This window comes from Anastrepha obliqua, chromosome 4 (assembly GCF_027943255.1).
Source record: "Anastrepha obliqua isolate idAnaObli1 chromosome 4, idAnaObli1_1.0, whole genome shotgun sequence".
NCBI lineage: Eukaryota > Metazoa > Arthropoda > Insecta > Diptera > Tephritidae > Anastrepha > Anastrepha obliqua.
Window position 1 is genome coordinate 114088531 of NC_072895.1, and position 20431 is coordinate 114108961.

The 20431-nt window shown below is 35.0% G+C and overlaps 1 protein-coding gene across 2 annotated transcripts in view; it reads right to left on the reverse strand.

Annotated features, from left to right (window-relative positions):
* The window catches only part of LOC129246005 (cytochrome b5 reductase 4), a 50560-nt gene that overhangs the window by 3516 nt on the left and 26613 nt on the right, over positions 1-20431 (reverse strand). Inside the window, exons 1-4 of one of the 2 annotated variants that reach the window (XM_054884489.1) lie at positions 3170-3424; positions 1644-1997; positions 904-1575; positions 482-785 (exon numbers count right to left, since the gene is read on the reverse strand). In XM_054884489.1, the coding sequence (XP_054740464.1) occupies positions 482-785; positions 904-1575; positions 1644-1983 (1316 nt within the window). In that variant the 5' untranslated portion in view covers positions 1984-1997; positions 3170-3424. Of the gene's footprint in view, positions 1-481; positions 786-903; positions 1576-1643; positions 1998-3169; positions 3425-20431 lie in introns of those variants that run through there. The other variant, XM_054884488.1, reaches the window with a different exon arrangement.

Sequence of the window (20431 nt, forward strand, 5' to 3'; positions counted from 1 at the left end):
TTGATAAAATTAAATATATAATTTAATTAAAAATTCGGAAAATTTGTGTATGAAATTCTGGGAAAAATAATGACGGTGGGGAGAATTCAGAAGGTGTGGACAACATCAGACCGTTAACTGGCTCTCAGCGATTTTGAAGGAATCAGCTGATTTGTTGACGTAACAGGGTATGTGACAGCAGTTTGTGTACGACAAAACTGAGATGGTGTTAGTGCTATAAAAAAAATGGATGTGGCCATTACTAACGTTACTTCGTCGTAGATGACACTTCGTTGCTGTCTCAATAACAACTGATTGGAAGAGCGTAAAAATACGCATGAAATTAGCTAACACAATTCTAGTGTCAAATCCCCCAGCTGTGGTTCTGTCACAGTTTTACTTCGGATCACCAAACCTTATAACCTTTCATTCTTTTATTCGTCTTCATACTTAACTAATTTGATTTCTTTTTTGTTTTGGTTTTTAAATTTGAACTACTTACAGGCGGTTTGCATTTCGTTTCAGCAAGTGGTCGATGATATTAAGCATGGGGGTCAAGCCACTGCCAGCTGCGATAAGCGCGATTTGACGATGCGGCAGCAAACGTTGAAGTTGAAAATTTCCGCGTGGCGCTGAGAGTAACAGCATTTGACCGGTTTTCAATTGACGCAAGTGTGTCGAAAGTATGCCATCGTTATAGCTTTTAATAAGGAAATTTAGATTTGTCAGAGCGACTTCGTTGGCAGTGGATGATTGCTGAAAAAATTTATCATCAACGGGCGTGTAGCTGCGGCGTACTAAATTACCTGTAAAAATAAATAAATAAGAAAGTTAGGTACATAATAAAGAGTGTTAGTCGTCGAACACTGAGCGCTCGAACTATTTAGTTAGTTTTTTTTTTCAAAAGCTAACATCTTTAGTTACCATTTATTAGGGCCGCCACTGTTACGTGATAACCAATCGGCAGCACCATCAACGCATCCTGGATCCCTCGCAAACTTAACTCGAATGAATCATTATTAAAATCAACACATTTGGTTACTTCGAACTCATATTGTAGTTTTTCGATTGCATCGGCTGAACCGATTGACGCGGTGTGCGCGCCATACGTCGTCCACAATGCTGCCTCAACTTTTGTAAGCGTTAGCTCAACTTTTCCACTTTCCCTATTCACACACACCGACTTCGGCGGCCATTCCACTTCGTTGTGCAGCTCAAATGCGAAAAGGTGATAAGCCTGATCGATTTGCACATGCAGTTGGAGCGCTGTTGAGTTGTTGCGACGCAAGATCAGCCCGGGATTACAAAGCTGACGTGTATAAATATAGATTGTAATATCTTGACGCTTCTGTATCCAATCAAAACGTGGCACTACTTTGGCGCTGGTGGCAGTAACTGAATTGCTGCTGGGTGGCTTAGTAAAGTTAGCGGCGGGCACAGGAGGTTTCCCTTCAGATATGGAATTCATTTTCACCAGCGTACGCAGTGGACCAATGTAGCATTTGACGAGTAATTGCTGATAGTTCACCCAAGCGTGCACATCATCGAAAAGTTTAGTGGCATCACGACCAACGCCGCGCATCAGTTCATCCACACCTGTGTAAAATAAAAAAAATATGCATACCTCCTTCTTTCAAGTTGAATTCATTTCACTTTGTACTAACCACCCGGATGAAAATCCATATAACGCGTCACATTGTACACTTTGCCACGTATCGCGAGCCAAGCATCTTCTCGCTTATTATGTAACGCCAACTCATCAGTAGTTACCGGCGTTACTCGACCACGGGTTCCCGCTAAATCCACACCTGAGTTGCCAAGTCGTATCCAATCCATAAGCGAGTGACCAGGCTTGAGTGCGCATTTATTGCGCGGGTTACCCGTGGCGGAACCAGAGTTCAGTTTTTGTGGTGCAGTGCTAGCGGGAGCCAACCTTTGATCCGTTGTAATCGTAGTCGGTAGCTGTAAACTGCTCATGGACGACGTATTGTTGGAATCAGACATTTTGTACTATTAAGCTGTAGGGGTGAAACAAATATTGGTCATCGATGATTGGTTTCTTTTATTTTTTGAAGTGAAAACTTCTTTAGAATCGTTGGGAGTGATTTGAGACTCGATGAAACGAAAAAGCGACACTCTTGGCTACGAAGCGTTATATGTTGATATACGTATATGTGTGTGGCTGCGTACTGCTGAGCCACGCTAGTATAGTGAGTATTGTAGTATGTATACTACACTACCTATTACTTGCTTTGGTGTTTAGTTCAAGCGTCATACGTATGTATGTTTGTATGTATGCTAGTACGTATGTGTGCGCGCCTGCGTATTACGAAGCCACGGTGAGCGAGAAGGCATTATGTATACCTATAATACACTACCTAATACTTGCTTAGACCAAGCGTCCTACGAATGTTTGTGTGTATGTTAGTACGTCTGTGTAATATACGCGTTACGACGCTCATAATAGCAACCGCGTGTGCTGTATTGCGTCCGTATTTTTATATTCGTAAATATTTTCATTTTTAAATATTTACCGCAATTATGCCGAAAAATAATGCAGAAAAGTGTCGTGAATATAGACAGAAAAAAAAACAAAAAGAAAATAAAACTAAAAACCAGATTGAGTAATGGAAAAACAGTTTTAATTGTGGCAATTTATATTTCACCGAATCAATCAATAAATAGCATCACGGAATTCATTCACGAAAATTTAATAAAGTATACACCAGAAGTATCGCGGATACTAAGAAAAGATTACGATAATGTTCCAATGATTTTAAGAGGCGATTTTAACGTAAATTTAGCTTTGGACACAGCGGTTCCTTTAATTGACTTTCTCAATACAACATTCAATTTAAAAATGTGTAACAATCGCACTGAATCGACAACACGATCAAAAACAACAATTGACGCAGTATTTCAAGGATATGTTGACAACATCGAAACCAAAGCATTTGTATCATATTTTAGCTATCATAAGCCACTCGTATCATTTGTTCAAATTGAAAACATTGAGGACGAATAATAATAAAATGATAAAATGAAAATAAAATATGAACTTTATAGCAATATTATAATGAACCTATAATTATCCCGCTCCGTTATAGATTTAAATGTTTATATATCACAGCTCCGTTATAGATTTAAATGTTTAAAGTGCTGAAATAGCTGAGGATCGCCTTAAACTTACAATAAATATGAGACCACACATGTAATTAGCCTTTCTTAAACATCATTGCGGTAGGTTCAAATAACGCGCATTTCCGTTTATTATCATTTATTTCAACGTTAATATGGCATCACACTTCCGACGCCAACATATTGGAGCAACACGTTTCAATTGATTGCCAGCTTTGAAATATTTTTCCTTTGTTTAAACGAATTTTTTTACGCAATTTTTTAATATCATTTTACGAAAGCTTTTCTACAAAATAAAGAAATTTCTGGCAACACAGCTCGTACTCAACAACGAATACGTCAATTTTCCACTGTGCTTTCATATGCTCGTTCTTTACAGGAATTTTGTTAGTTCAAAGCTAGTAGTGTATTTAGTTTTTAACGAGTCGTTGCGTTGATGAAATGTGAGTTGAATTGTTTAGCAAATAAAATAAATAATAAATGCTTATGAATGCTGTTGTTTGTATGTGGGAGAGAGCGCTCCTATTGTTAATTATTTTCTGTTTAGTAGTTTATGTGTATGGATATGTATATGCATATGTGCTGAAAAATTAAAAGTGTTTGTAAAGAAGAGTACGGAAAAGGAAGTAGGTGGAAGTGGTAGTAACCGGCGTCAAAAGACTACTACCGGAATATCGAATTATCAGAGAATTCTCTTAATTTATTTACTGAAAATAAGAAACCAAATCGATGAAAAGCAATTTTGTGAAAACCAAAAACGTGAAGAATTGACCAAATATATTAACGATAAATGTAAAATACATACATACATACATATGTTATGCAATGCTTCGGGAAGTATCAGTTATTTTTAATGATTAGCTTGTGTTTTACATCTTTCCCCACCGTTTACATCCATGCATTCACAATACACATTTTCATATTAGTTTGCATAATGACACATCCATATATATGTACACATGCAGTACATTTGTACAAATCATAGCTGCAAAAGCAGTTAACTCTACTAAAGAAAACTTGTTACTGTTTGTCTGCGCAGGCGGCGTCAATGTGTTTCTTATCATGCAAGTGCTTTTAGTGTACAATTAAATATTTGTATAAGAAAATTGTTTCGAGGTGTGTCACACAACTGCCGGGTGGTGTTGGTATAGAATAGTTGGAGGGAAAAGAACAAAAAAACATAAACAAACTTGACCTCAATACGCACTAGCTCGGGAGTGAAACTGACCTTTATACAGGGTGGGCCATGTAAAATTTGCTTTTTGAATCGGCTATAAAAAAAAACGAATGAATATTTTTTCAAACTTTTTTTTTGACGTGATAACGTCTTATAATTCGATTTAACAGGCTGCACGCACGAAAAAATGTGTCGTTACCTTGCTCATTACTGTTCATATGTAGTTACCTTGCTCATATTAGTGTTACCTTGCTCATTACTGTTCATATGTAGTTACCTTGCTCATATGTAGTTACCTTGCTCATATTAGTGTTACCTTGCTCATATGTAGTTACCTTGCTCATATGTAGTTACCTTGCTCATATGTAGTTACCTTGCTCATATGTAGTTACCTTGCTCATATGTAGTTACCTTGCTCATATTAGTGTTACCTTGCTCATATGTAGTTACCTTGCTTATATGTAGTTACCTTGCTCATATGTAGTTACCTTGCTCATATGTAGTTACGTGAGCGTATATATGTATGTATGTATATGCGCAAATGTACATATATAAATTCACGTATTTGTATTTGCATATGCCTTCTTATTGATTATTATTAATTTGATTCACTTGAAGAATTTAAAATAAAACCAAGTTTGTTAATAATACCTGTTGTTTTAATGTTATTATTATTATTTTTTTATTATATCTGAAGGAAAAAATGTATGGTAATATTTACCATATCTATACTAATATTATAAAGAGGAAAACTTTGTTTGTTTGGTTGTAATGAATAGGCTCAAAAACTACTGGACCGATTTTAAAAATTCTTTCACCATTCGAAAGCTACATCACGAGTAACATGGATTATATTTTATTTTGGAAATAGGGCTCGAGATATAGGTCAAAACGTGGACCCGGGTAACCTTCGGATGTGTATGTACAATATGGGTATCAAATGAAAGCTGTTGATAAGTGCTTTAATACGGGGTAATTTTCATACCTATTGATGACTAGGGTCTGGAAATATATGCCAAAACGTGGACCCGCCGTGTCTTTGCACCGAATTAAACCAAACTTACACACATTGTTAAGTAGGTATTGAAGATGATTTCCGTATAGTTTGAATACCTATTGGTAGATAGGGTCTCGAGATATAGGTCAAAACGTTGACCCGGGTAACCTTCGGATGTGTATGTACAATATGGGTATCAAATGGAAGCTGTTGGTGAATGCTTTAGTTCAGAGTATTTCCATCCGCTCCGTGACTAGGGTCTCGAGATAGAGACCAAAACGTGGACCCTAGAATGTGTTTGTACAATATGGATATCAAATGAAAGCTGTTGATAAGTGCTTTAATAGGGGGTAATTTTCTTACCTATTGATGACTAGGGTCTGGAAATATATGCCAAAACGTGGACCCGCCGTGTCTTTGCACCGAATTAAACCAAACTTACACACATTGTTAAGGAGGTATTGAAGATGATTTCCGTATAGTTTGAATACCTATTGGTAGATAGGGTCTCGAGATATAGGTCAAAACGTTGACCCGGGTAACCTTCGGATGTGTATGTACAATATGGGTATCAAATGGAAGCTGTTGGTGAATGCTTTAGTTCAGACTATTTCTATCTGCTCCGTGACTGGGGTCTCGAGATATAGGTCAAAACGTTGACCCGGGTAACCTTCGGATGTGTATGTACAATATGGGTATCAAATGAAAGCTGTTGATAAGTGCTTTAATACGGGGTAATTTTCATACCTATTGATGACTAGGGTCTGGAAATATATGCCAAAACGTGGACCCGCCGTGTCTTTGCACCGAATTAAACCAAACTTACACACATTGTTAAGTAGGTATTGAAGATGATTTCCGTATTGTTTGGGTACATATTGGTAGATATGGTCTCGAGATATAGGTCAAAACGTGGACCCGGGTAACCTTCGGATGTGTATGTACAATATGGGTATCAAATGGAAGCTGTTGGTGAAAGCTTTAGTTCAGAGTATTTCTATCCGTTCCGTGACTAGGGTCTCGAGATAGAGACCAAAACGTGGACCCTAGAATGTGTTTGTACAATATGGATATCAAATGAAAGCTGTTGATAAGTGTTTTAATACGGGGTAATTTTCATACCTATTGATGACTAGGGTCTCGAAATATATGCCAAAACGTGGACCCGCCGTGTCTTTGAACCGAATTAAACCAAACTTACACACATTGTTAAGTAGGTATTGAAGATGATTTCCGTATAGTTTGAATACCTATTGGTAGATAGGGTCTCGAGATATAGGTCAAAACGTTGACCCGGGTAACCTTCGGATGTGTATGTACAATATGGGTATCAAATGGAAGCTGTTGGTGAATGCTTTAGTTCAGACTATTTCTATCTGCTCCGTGACTGGGGTCTCGAGATATAGGTCAAAACGTGGACCCGGGTAACCTTTGGTTGTGTATGTACAATATGGGTATCAAATGAAAGCTGTTGATAAGTGCTTTAATACGGGGTAATTTGTTATGTTATGTTATGTTATGTTATGTTATGTTATGTTATGTTATGTTATGTTATGTTATGTTATGTTATGTTATGTTATGTTATGTTATGTTATGTTATGTTATGTTATGTTATGTTATGTTATGTTATGTTATGTTATGTTATGTTATGTTATGTTATGTTATGTTATGTTATGTTATGTTATGTTATGTTATGTTATGTTATATTATGTTATGTTATGTTATGTTATGTTATGTTATGTTATGTTATGTTATGTTATGTTATGTTGTGTTGTGTTGTGTTGTGTTGTGTTGTGTTGTGTTATGTCATGTTATGTTATGTTATGTTATGTTGTGTTATGTTATGTTATGTTATGTTATGTTAAAGTATATGTTATGTTAATGTTAACTCATTCTCTATATCCATACAAAATATGTATCAAACAAATAAAATTAAAATTTTCTTTTGAAAAATGCAACCATTCAATCAGTATTTTCTTATGACGTTATCACGTTAAACTATCGTCAGTAAACCGACTTTGCAGACAACCTCTTTTTATTTTGAAGATTGAACATTGTCATTTATGAATGAAAAATAATATCGTTCAAATGACTGCCATGACTGGCTTTACAGTAGGCCATTCGATCAACCCAATTTTTAAGCACATTTTCGATTGTTTGGGCTCCAATTTCATGAATGGCAACTTCGATTTCGTGTTTTAAAGCATCAATCGTCTCTGGATGGTTCGCATAGCATTTGTCCTTAACGGCTCCCCACCAAAAATAGTCCAACGGGCTTAAATCACAGCTCCGAGGCGGCCAATTGATATCGGAATTTCGGCTGATTATTCGGTTTTCAAAAACGGTAACCAAAAGTTCGAGTGTAACTTTGGCAGTGTGACAAGTTGCACCGTCCTATTAAAACCAAATGTCGTCCATGTCATCCTCTTCAATTTTTGGAAACAACTCGTTGGGCATGTCACGGTAACGCTCGCCTTTTACTGTAACCGCGGCTCCTCGTTCATTTTCGAAAAAAATGGCATGATGATGCCGCCAGACCAAAAACCGCACCAAACAGTGACTCGTTGTGGATGCATTTGCTTCTCTACAGTAACGTGTGTTTTTTTTGAGCCCCAAATCCGACAATTTTGCTTATAGCCACCGATGTGAAAATGAGCTTCATCAGAAAAGAAGAAGAAGACTCACCACTTTGGAAATAGGTTTTCAATATTTCCCAATTTTGTTCAAGCGTATAGCGTCCCATTACGTAAATGTCAAACCTTAAAGTAAATTATGAACCTATTTGACATGTCATTTGTGTTACCATTCTCAAAAAAATAGGTGGTTCAAAAAGCAAACGCTATATGGCCGACCCTGTATGTTTATATGTACTTACATATGTATGTATAATTACACCGGCACACAAAAAAAAAAAAGTGGGGAGTACTTTTGACTAGACCCATATATCCCTATGTATTTTGACGCGCTGAATCCGAATTCAGTGTCCGTTTTGCCCGTACACCCCCAAAATTTTAAGTAAATAGCGAAAAACCGTGAACCGATTTTCAGCAATTTTTCACGGGTTTTCGCGGTTTTTCGCTATTTAATCAAATCTTTGGGGGTGTACGGGCAAAACAAACACCGGATTCGGATTCAGTGCGTCAAAACACACTGAAATCAGGTATAATACACTCGTACGAAAACTTTTTAACATTTACCAACGTATAAAAAGGCGATTTTCAGCGATTTCTCACGGTTTTTCACGGTTTTCACGGTTTTAGCCTATTTAATCAAAATTTTGGGGGTGTACGGGAAAAACAAACCCCGGATTCGGATTCAGTGCGTCAAAATACACTGAAATCAGGTATAATACACTCATAATAAGAAAAGTTTTTGAAATTGACAAACGTCTATAAATGCGATTTTCAGCGATTTTTCATGGGGTTTCACGGTTTTTCGCTATTTACTTAAAATTTTGGGGGTGTACGGGCAAAACGGACACCGAATTCGGATTCAGCGCGTCAAAATACATAGGGATATATGGGTCTAGTCAAAAGTACTCCCCACTTTTTTTTTTTTGTGTGCCGGTGTTATCGTTAATTACGGTTTATATTTGTTTTCGAAATAAATAAAACAGATATCAGTGAAATAAAGTTTTCTAGCATATGAGAGAAGAAGTCATGCTGAAAAGAATTCAGAATGCGTCCAGCATCAGACCGTTAACCGGCGCTCAGCGAATTTGAAGAAATTAGTTGATTCGCTGACATAACAGGGGATGTGATGGCGGTTTACGACAAAACTGAGATTGAGTTGGTGATTTAAGAAAAACATATAGCTCCTGGTGACGCTCAAGCATGCATGTTCTGCAGCTTATATGTGTGCGTGTCGGGTGCTTGACGCTAATATCTAAAATTTTTTATTTTCATCATGCAAAAGCCGACAACAAGTATGTGTGACACGAAGCAAGTACGAGTGTCACCCGACGCGCACACATATAAGCCTGCTGGACATGCATGCTTGAGCGTCACCAGGGGCTAATAATGCCATCACCACTACTCATGCTACTTTGTTTTCATCTGAGCAACGACTGATTGGACGAGCGTAAGAATACGAACCAATGATGATGGAATACAAGATTGCATACATCGCACAACTTCGCATACATTTTAACCACACATCTGCAGCTTTCATAGATTAAAATAAAAGCGTTCTGTTAGGACGGAAATGGCAGGTGGAGACCAAGAATTTCACTGTAAAAACTGCTGGTTCACCAAATATCCTGCCATTACTGCCTAAATATCGACTGTCATTCCGTAGTGTTCATTTTACCGCGCCGTTTACATACGTGAATAAAGCGATCCGTCTGCTTGATGGCATTTTGAAAATGAAATGTTAAGACGGCAAATCAAAAACAAATTAAAAACAGAAATTAAAACATAAGTTTAACAGATGTTACAACACATTTGGTGGAAGGTGTAGATGTGGGGTAAACTGTCATATAAAAATCAGTTGAATGCATTTTGCAAGTGTCTGATTATACGGAAATTAGAACAACATGAAAAATTAGCACCTGTTGAATTTAGATTTTGCTGAAAGTTTTGTTAAGTGATATTTCCAGTATTGATACCAATACACATATTTTTACAAATATGCATGAAAAGCATATTAGCATATTATGTATATTATATTGTAATAAAAAAAAGAATCAAAGCATATTATACGAGTATTATTAAAAATAAGTAAACAAATAATTGCCGCGTACACTTCTGTTAGGTATTCGGCCAAGTTTGATGTTGTTCCACAAATGGAACGACCTACAATTTTAAGCCTACTCCGAACGGTAAATGGTAGTCACGCACCAATCATACGGCGATACAACGATTTCTATATATATTGTAGTATATATACATACGTACATATATCGTATGTATAAACCTTAAGATTTCTAAAGCTATGAAAAGTTGTAGTGAAATGTATGTATAATCGGACCATTAGTATCCTAGGCATATGCATTTAGTGGACGCAATTTGGATATTAACAGCAAACATTCGTCATATGGCTCATATGCAAGTATAGGAATATACATACATAGGTATATACATACTTATATGACTTCATAAAATAATAGCCCATATGTACACAAGTTTTATATTTTGAAATTTCAACGTAGTAGTTCGCTTTATCAAACTAGATTTTATAATCTCGTATTTGTGCCACAACACACGTGAAGGTTGTCTTTCTTAAACTTCTCTCCCACTTCATTGCCACACAAATGTTCTTTGTATCTAAGTATCGGGGTTTTTTTAAGAACTTCAGAACTTCGAATGATATATAAAACAGAAATATTGTTGGAATTGATTTTTTTTATTATAATTTGGTCGATAATTTCATGATATTGATTTTTCGACTATGATATCCTGCATATGTTCGCCTCGACTATGGACGATCAGTCTAATTTTTTACTACTTTTTCCAATAAATCTGGCCGTATACCGTCAATGGTGGCTTGAACATTCAAATAAATCGATTGTTAAGCGCGCTTATGGGAAGTTGTTGTTGTTGTAGCAGTATACTGTATAGCAAGTCGCGCCGTGTTGTTCGAGGCAAATGTCGATGCTTAGCTGATTAATTTTTGGAAACAAAGTTTCAGTCAGCATGGCTCGATAACGCTCGCCATTCACCGTAACGGCAGCTCTTCCCTCATTCCGAAAGAAATAAGCACCAATGATGCCGCCGGCGCTCTACTAATGTTGCGCACATATTTAGTTTCAAAGTAAATTTCCACAATTGGGAAGCGTTTGTCTGGCGTTAAGCGATGCGTGATGTTGCCAAACCTTATTGAATAGAAATGTTAACACCGTTTGTAATTTTCATTTGTCAAAACATAGTTATCGATATGGACAGTTCTCATGCAGCTAAAAAAACACCCGATATATTGTATTTTATCTTGTGAAAATAAGAAAACGAAACCAAAATAGCTGGTTGGTTTATTGTTTATTAAGGCACACATACATATGTATGTCCGTATGTAAATATGAACATCCCACACGCAACTCTAAAGAAATACGAGTTTTTCATATAGTAGTCACCCGGTGGTAGCAATTCAGTGGAAATTTTCCAGCAACAATATACAAAAATGTCAATAACACTAAAGAAAATGAATCAGCAAAAAATGGCAAAGCAACCACAAAGATTTGGTGCGCAGAGTTAAAAGCTTTACGCAAGGTTCACCTGATATGCAGTTTATTAATGATCACTGGCTTGTTGAGAAATGCACCACCACACAAATGCATATTTATGTTATATCCATACATATGGATGCATGTAATTGTGAGGGACATTCAAAGAAAGCTTTCAGATTAAATTCATGACTTTGGTAATTGACCCATATACTGCATCATACTACAATACATACATAATTATTCATGCATATGTACATATTTATTTTAAATCCAATTTCTGCATACATACATATATACATATGGGCTTATCGATATTTCTACTTCAACTAATTAATATCAGATGGTATCAGCTATTCATACATGCATATGTACTATGTAAATACATACATGCCTAATTTGTCTTTGTATGCATATGCTTTTCTGATTCTGGAATGAGGATTAACTAGCATAGAGCATTAACAGTATGCCACAGTGGCGGCAACAAAATACTGATGTCATCATGAATGTCCACGTCAGCACGATTAATGGCATTAACATTTTTATTAGAAATTCGTGAGCGGGAGGCTAATTTTGTTGATTAGATGAGAAGCATATACTCCTTTATGCAAATACATATGTATGTACATATGTATATGCACACGCTAGTACTAGTGTTAAGCGCGAAAAGTAAACCACCATAAAATTTTTGTAATAAGTAGGGAAATGCATTTGTATGTTTGTAAGTATATACAGCAGTTGCTACTGCGTAGTTCAAGTTGCGTGTGGCAATATGGTTACAAAGTCCAAAATATTACATTTTTTAGTATTTCGATAATTTTACTATATTAGAATATTTTTTCTTTTTTGTGTTTTTTAATTTTCATCAACCGTAGAGCGAATTTTTCTAAAGAGCAGCATTATAAATATTGATTTTCACTCTAACATTTAATTGGCGTGAGATGGTGGTGTCAGACTCTTTTTCATGGCTGAAATACACTTGGAGGTTTGCCGTTATGCCTGCCAAGGGGCAAAAACCACTTAGACTTTATTTCTCCTGAATTGAAACTGCTGGCGAATTAAGCTTTGTAGCCATCAATGTTTACATACTAGCAGCACTACAAAACTATAACGGTATTCAACAGTACTAACCGCGTCATATTGATAGGAAGATTGAGAGATAATATAGATATAGATATACGCATATGTGTATGGCATCACTAGGTATGCACTTCAATCACTCTTTACAATACTTCGCTTACGCTAAATGCATTTATGAAGTCTAAGAGGACTTTCGATTGTAGCCAATAGACGAGCTCTCTCTTTCGCTTCGGCCAAATACTTTTCGAGGTCTTCTCGATAGTTATTAAAGGCAAACGATTCAGCCGACTATATCGCGCAACCATCCAAATGGCCTCACAGTTTATTGAGACTTGTTTGAATATCTCTAAATACCCACAGTTCGTTGTAGGTTAATAAAGTTTTTACAGCTTTTGAGGTTATATCCTCCTAGTAGGTATTTCAGTCACGTTGTGCCGTTGTGTGTTGCCAGTACAATTATTTTATGCTATTCTCCTATTTTTAAGCTCTCTTTTATTGGTGATGTCCCTGGCCAAGAAGGTCTAGGATTGTATTGGTGTAGTTGCCGCAGCCTCTCTATAGTTAATTCATCATCTTCCTCGTTTCCGTGGTCATGAAGACAGAGCCGCTGAATGTAGTTATAAATTCTTAAGCAGTTTAATTTCTCTATGTACTCTAGGACTATTGGAGAGTTTACCTTAAATGATGAGAAAAGCTTAGCTTAAGTTGACGAGATGATCATTAGCGTAGATTTGTTCTAAAATGACAACTTTTTCAATAAATTAAAAGTTGTACATATATTTTGTATTTTTGATACCGCCGAACGCTGTTTTGTGGGACTTGACCGTTTGACCGTGACGGCTATTACTTTTAAAGCTAATAGTCCAATAGCTTTTGTGAAGCTGCAATTCAAAGTCCCGTCAAATTAACCAGCTCAACGTGAATATCGGCGAATCTTATTCGATACCTTTGCTGTTGCTTTCGCATGCAAATTTTTCGTTAAGTTAATCGAGCATAAATATAGATAGCGGGGAAGTGGCGAATAGAAGAGGCCCTATGTTACAATACAATTGATGTTTTTTAACCTTGGAAAAATGGTATTCTCTGGAAGTGGCAACCTACCGATAGAGCTTTCAAATGAATATTAATATCTGAAGATAAAAAAATAAAAAAGTAAAAAAAATTAAATTTTCCACCCTTTTTAAATGCTTGACCAGACCTATTCCAATTATCAGTCAAACATTTTATTACAATATCAGGTAAGTAAAAGGATTTCGTTGTGCGTATGCATCCAAAAAAGTGATAAGATAAAATATGATATTACAAATTAATGGCAAATCGCTATTTTATTGCATATAAATAAATCAATTTTGATGATAATGATATGAAATAATAGGAAAACCATGTCGAATGTCCGCGTGCAAGACTATAGATTATTTTCTTGTAAAATCAGCTGCAAGGCAACAAAATATTTTTTTCCTGGGCAAAACAAACTATCAGGAGCATGTCTGTCATGAAAAAGTTACCCAGCGTTCGGAGGCGGCAAATCGGTATAGAGCCCACAGGTTTACGAAAAAACCCAAAACGCACACCAATACTTGTAGCGAAGTTCGACAAGCAGGCCCATATATATTTTTAATATGTTTTTAAATTTATATATGTATGTAAGTATAAATATATATATAATATATTTTTTTCTTCTTACAGCCATTAGCTCTGGGCATGTGAGTCACCTTAGAAAAGTTAATCTTATCGTAGAACAAAATTCGATCGTAAAAATGATTCGATTATCCACTGTTCAATTGTTTTATGCTGAACATTCAACTCAGAAGATTATTCGATTTTCTTTCAGCGAATAACTGTAGCATCTGTAGCGAATAACTGATTAAATTAGATTATTGTTTATGAAGTATTGCGAATATTACTCAATTATGCGCGCAGGTCGGTTTCAAGTATTGCTATGGGCGCAGGTCGGTTTCAAGTATTGCTATGGGCGCCACATACCAGTAAGAGGAGGAAGCGTGCATTGTTTCGAGGGCATCGATTCAAAGCGAGGCTGTTGTTAAATGATTATTTTGATAGAAATGGCGGCAACGTATTATATCAAATATAAATATATAAGATTGTGTTTCCTAAATGGAAGCATAAGTGTTTAACTATGAACAATATGCTCTGGCACATGAGATGGATTATGCGGTTTGCAGTATCTATGATATTCTCAAAGGCATGCAACTTCAATCTTCCACATATGCAACGTTCAAATTGACACCGTATAATTTAAATTTGTCCACCCAATTACTTCGCCTAGCAACATTTTTTGCCCTTTTCTCAAGTGTTGACTCAAGTCTTCCAGTTTTTTTGCGGCTCAATCCTCCGATAGTGATCGCGGTTGTATACGAGCAGAAATATATCGAACTGTCTACAAAAATATGTGGTTTGTGGTGATTTACGGTTAAAATTGGCAATTCATTAACAACCAAAACAAACCCCAGCTTGAGTAATTTTTATACATACATATGTAACACATGGCCTGAAAAGTCCCGGACCTAACAAAGAAAACACGTTTTTTTGGTTGAATATTAGCTTTATTCATCAACGTAATTTCCATCAAGAACAACAAAATCATTCCAGCGTCGCTCTAACATTTCAATACGACATTTGTAGAACGATTTATCTTTGGGCTCAAAATAGGCCTCAGTTTCAGCGATAACCTCTTCAATCGAGCGAAATTCCTTACCAGAGAGCATATTTTTAGGTTTGCGAACATCCAGTAGTCGCTGAGAGCCTAATCTGGCGAATGCAGTGGATGTGTGAGCAATTCGAAGTTCAATTTATGTAGTTTTGCAATCAGCAACACGTTCTTGCTTTTGGTCAACATTGAGCAAATGCGGCACCCACTTTGAACAGAGTTTTCTTATAGTCAGAAGCTCATACAACATAAAGTCAACGCGTTCTTTTGATATCTTTACGATGTTAGCTAACTCACGCAACTTCACATTTCGATCATTCAAAACGAGTTTGTAGATTGTTTTGATGTTTTCTGGGGTTACCACCTCATTTGGATGTCCACTGCGTTGTGCATAATCGGTGTCTCTGCCACACTCTCTCTCATTTTAAGTCCGCAAACCATCGTTTTATTGTTGTTTCTGATGGATCGGAGTCCCCATAACACTTTTCAAGCCTTTGCTTCACTTGAACGGTTTGCTTTCCCATCAAGAGGCAGTATAAAATTGAAACACAAAATTGTTTTTCACCCATTGTTACACAAGCACAATAACTTTTGATTTAATGAATATAATATCATGAAATTTTAACAGCTGTCTTTTTAAGATTAGTACTAATAACTGAAAAAGGGGTGAATGCAGTAAAACTAGTGCCATTTATGTGTTAGGCCCGGGACTTTTCATCCCATGTGTTATCTCGCTTAAACCGTGAGGGAAATTGTCTTGTATTTAGATGAAAAAAGTAAGGCTACTTACCATAAGCCAGGGCAAGGCATTTAGAGTTCAAATTGCCACAAGAAAAACAAAGTAATATATAATGTAAGTGTCTGTATGATAATTTGCTATAAAAAAGTGTCGAAGTCAATACAAAACTGGATTAAAATGTTTTAGCTATTAGCTAAACAAAAGGTGTATATTAGGCCGGGTCGATTTGTGGGGAGGCAAAAAAATCGCCCATTGCTCTGTGAAAATCATATTCTAGGGATCAAAATAAGAAACTTTGCCGAAGGAACCATACCTCTAAAACGAATTCTGATGTCCCCCAATTTGGGTCGAACTTTTTAGTTTCTTTTCTCATGTAAAGGCCAAAAATGGTGATATTTTGAAATGATTATATGGGGAACCCCCCAGGGGAGTTCCAGGGGGTGTGCCACTAGCATGGGTGGGTCGGCCGTCCAAAGTTAGTGGGGGTCGGTCATACATTGGGACTCGATTGGAGCACTCTAAATGGGTCAAAGTGGGATTTTTCGTTCGACCCAAATTGGGGGACGTCAGAATTCGTTTTAGAGGTATGGTTCCTTCGGCAAAGTTTCTTATTTTGATCCCTAGAATACGATTCTCACAGAGCAATGAGCGATTTTTTCAATCGACCCGCCCTAGTGTATATTGAAATAAAAACTAGTAAAACACCTTCCAAAGAGAAAGAAATGAAAAAATGTCGAAACTGTTTCATTTGTATACTAAATTTTTTCATACTTTAATCACAACCCTTTACCAGATGATTTTTTGATGATTTAAAGCAGTGAACAAATTTCGCTAGAACAAAGTCTCACATAAAGTGACTTGCTATTAAGCGTGTAGTAGCTACAAATAACCTACTTGTATGTGTGTGCATACTGTTATAGTACAGTGTACGACTGATTGTAATATCTACAATATATACATACATATGTATGACACATTTAATTTGCTTTGTTAATGTGCAACTTCACTGCAAAAAAACGCAATTAATTATCATATGGAAGAAATAATTGCATGCCTAGAAAGCCGCGCATTTTATTTTAATTACAGTATACTGCCCAAATACTGTAAGCATGTTGCGCTAACATCGAAAAATTTATTGCACAATTCGAGTTTTGAAAATATTAACAATAATAAATAAAAATCATGAATTAATAAAAAAATAAAATAATAAAAAAACGATAATAATAATAATTAATAAACAAATAAAATAATAAAAATAATGATAGTAATAATAGTAATAATAATTATTGTAATAAACAAATAAAATAATAATAATAATAATCAAAAAAAAATAAAAATCAAGAATTAAAAAAAAAATAAAATAATAAAAGAAACGATAGTAATTAATAAATAATTATAAAATAATAAAAAAATTATAATATTAATTAATAAAAAATAAAATAAAAATAATGATAATAATTAATAAAAAATAAAATAAAAATAATGATAATACTAATAAAAATTAATAAAAAAATAAAATAATGATAATAATAATTAATAAAAAAATGATAATATTACTAAGCTTTTTGCCTATCACAAAACGGCGTATTGACTTATGAGAATGACTTAAGAGAATGATTTCCATAGTTGCTTTCACTAGTTGATTTAAATTTAAAAATTTCGAAGTATTTCCGTAAAAATATGTTTAATATAAAAAAATATAAAAAAAAATATAAAAATAATAAATACCCCATTCAATTTCAAAATGCTTAATTTAATTAATTATAATTAATTAATCTTTACAACCAGCTGATGAATATCTTACTTATAAACTAGTCAACATAGTTCTGACATAATAACATAATTTCCCTGCTGATCACAAACTTTATAATTTTATTACCTTATGTCATAGTTTTTCTAACAGCGGTCACCTCTCGGTAGACAGTGGCAAAACCTCCGAGTGCATTTCGGCTATAAAAAAAACCATCTACCGTTATGAATGTTAAATGTAACGTTACAGAACCTTACAGACTACAGGTATAAAATGAGGACAAGACTTAAAAGTAGTCATACATTTCGCTTTCAATTCAATTGATTTAGTTTAAAGCACGATCGGCATATCTTACAGACTAGAGGTGTATAATTTTGCTTACAACATGCGTAAATGTTAATAACATCTCCCATAAAACGGCAATGTAAACTAACAGTACAGAGCGTTAATGGAAGATTTAAATGCAGATCTTGGAAATGAAAAATCAATATGCATATATATTTTTTGAGACTATATTCGAAAAGTACTCTGGTTAAAGGTGCACGAGAAAGATAATTGACTGTTAGCACAAAGAGATAAAATAAATTTGGAACACGAAGAGCTTTACTAGGTATTTTAAAACTAATCAGCCCGAGAAGTTCAGAACCATCAATGGAATTACTGATTACGTCGTAAATAAGCATAAGAGAGTGAACTATTGTATTATTCTGCTTTCAAGTGTATTTAAACTAATTAAGATACAGCGTGAACTATGAGAGGGAAATGGCTCTTCAAAATTTATTCGGTTGGAGTGCAAACCGAATGAACTTACATTGCACCAATTCTATTCTAGTAGCATATAAATTTTAGATCGAATTCCATATAAAGAGGGATACTCGAGTTTTGAACGAACTAAACAGTTGTAGAGAAGCTTCGTAGTATACGGATCTTTGAAGTCCTTTGTGTAGCGGCGCAAAAATGCTACTTTACTGTAAACCTTAGGAAGGACATAATAAATTTGATTTTTGAACGTAAAACATTTATGGAAGACAACTTCCCACGACAGTCGGTTCCACGTTACCGGAACGACCCGGATTTATATTCGGCCAAGGACTATCACTTCAGCAGCATTCCCCCTATGTATGGGGAATGTTTATCTGCTACAACAACAACAACAACAACATCAACAAAATTATTTACTGAAATAAGTTGGTATTAAAAACAGTATAACACGCAATTATAACACAACAATAATATGATAACACGCAAAAACTAGCAATTAAAGTAGAGGTTTTTACATTACAAACAACTTTTTTTATTTTTAATACATTGAAACTAAATTAAATTATAGAAAAATGAATAAACCTATGGTTTTAAGCTAATTAAAAATATTGACAATATAAAATACTGGAGATCGAAGAGCGCATAGATTCGAAATTGCAGGCACGCTTTGCTAAGAATATAAGATAAATTGGAGACTGTAAGAAAGGAGAGAGAGAGAGAGAGATGTTTATGGAATGAGTGCTTTGCTGTTGCATTTGATCCGACTTGTCGATATTTGGCTTCAAATTACGAGCTTTCTTTCAACATACATGCAAAATATGAGCACCACAGCTTCAGCGAATAGTTTTGTATTCTTCTTTGTTTGTAAACACTTCAGTTTAATTCGCTATAATTTGTTGTGTTGCTGTCTACGAAAATTTAATTGCGAGTATTTATTTACAGTTTTTTTTCTTTCATTTTTCTATGACATAAGGTATTTCTAATGCAAAACAATATTATTCGTCATTGTATAATGCAAATTATTTATGATTATTGATATTATTAGTTATAGTTTATTATTGTTATGTAGTAAAAGGAGTGTGTGAATAAATGAATGAGTGGAAAAATGTATCAGAGATTATGATGAATGCATGGTTTTGTAATAAAGGCACCGGAACTACGAATTGATATTAGAAAAATTGAATCTAGTTTGAGATTTGACTAGAATGTAACACAGGCAAGAAATTGAATCAGAAATCAGCGTTTACTCTTCTAAAGAACTTTGACGTGCTGAATTCAAATTCGGGTTCATAAATGATTTGATAAGCGAGAGTTTTTAACATAAAATTGCAAAACACACGATAGTATCGCAATAAAAGAGCATTTTCGTAAACAAAACCAGCAAACCCATGCAAAGCACAGCATTTTGCTGTGGAATTTTCTGTTCATGTAAAAATTATCCACTAACTTAATTTCCGAGCACTCGCTCGCAAAGAGAAAAATATCAAAAAAAAAGTACATGAACGCAAAACCAGGAACAATTTGCAAGTTTTACGAACAGCTGATTAAAATGTTGGCGGGAGAAATTACGCTAATTAAAAATTAATATTACGCTAATGAAAAGACCGAATATGTTTTTTTCCTGTATAAGTAGAGTGTTGAATATTAAAAAATTTATAAATTTAGAAATTTCTAAGTTCAAGAAAATTTTTAAATTCAAAATTTTTTTAATGCGTAAAAAATCTGTAAAACAAAAAAAATTTGCGATTGCTATTTATGTTACAATAACTTATATCAATAGTAAATGCCCCTCCTTAATTATCAATTGCGATCACCGTAGCCGAATAGGTTAGTGCGTGTCTACCATTCAAATCCCCAAGCATGAAATACCAAATGATGGAAATGGTTTTTTTCTAATAGCGGTCGGCTCCGAGTGTATTTCTGCTATGAAAAAGTTCCTCATAAAAAAATATCTGAATCTGTTCGGAGGTGCCATAAAACAGGA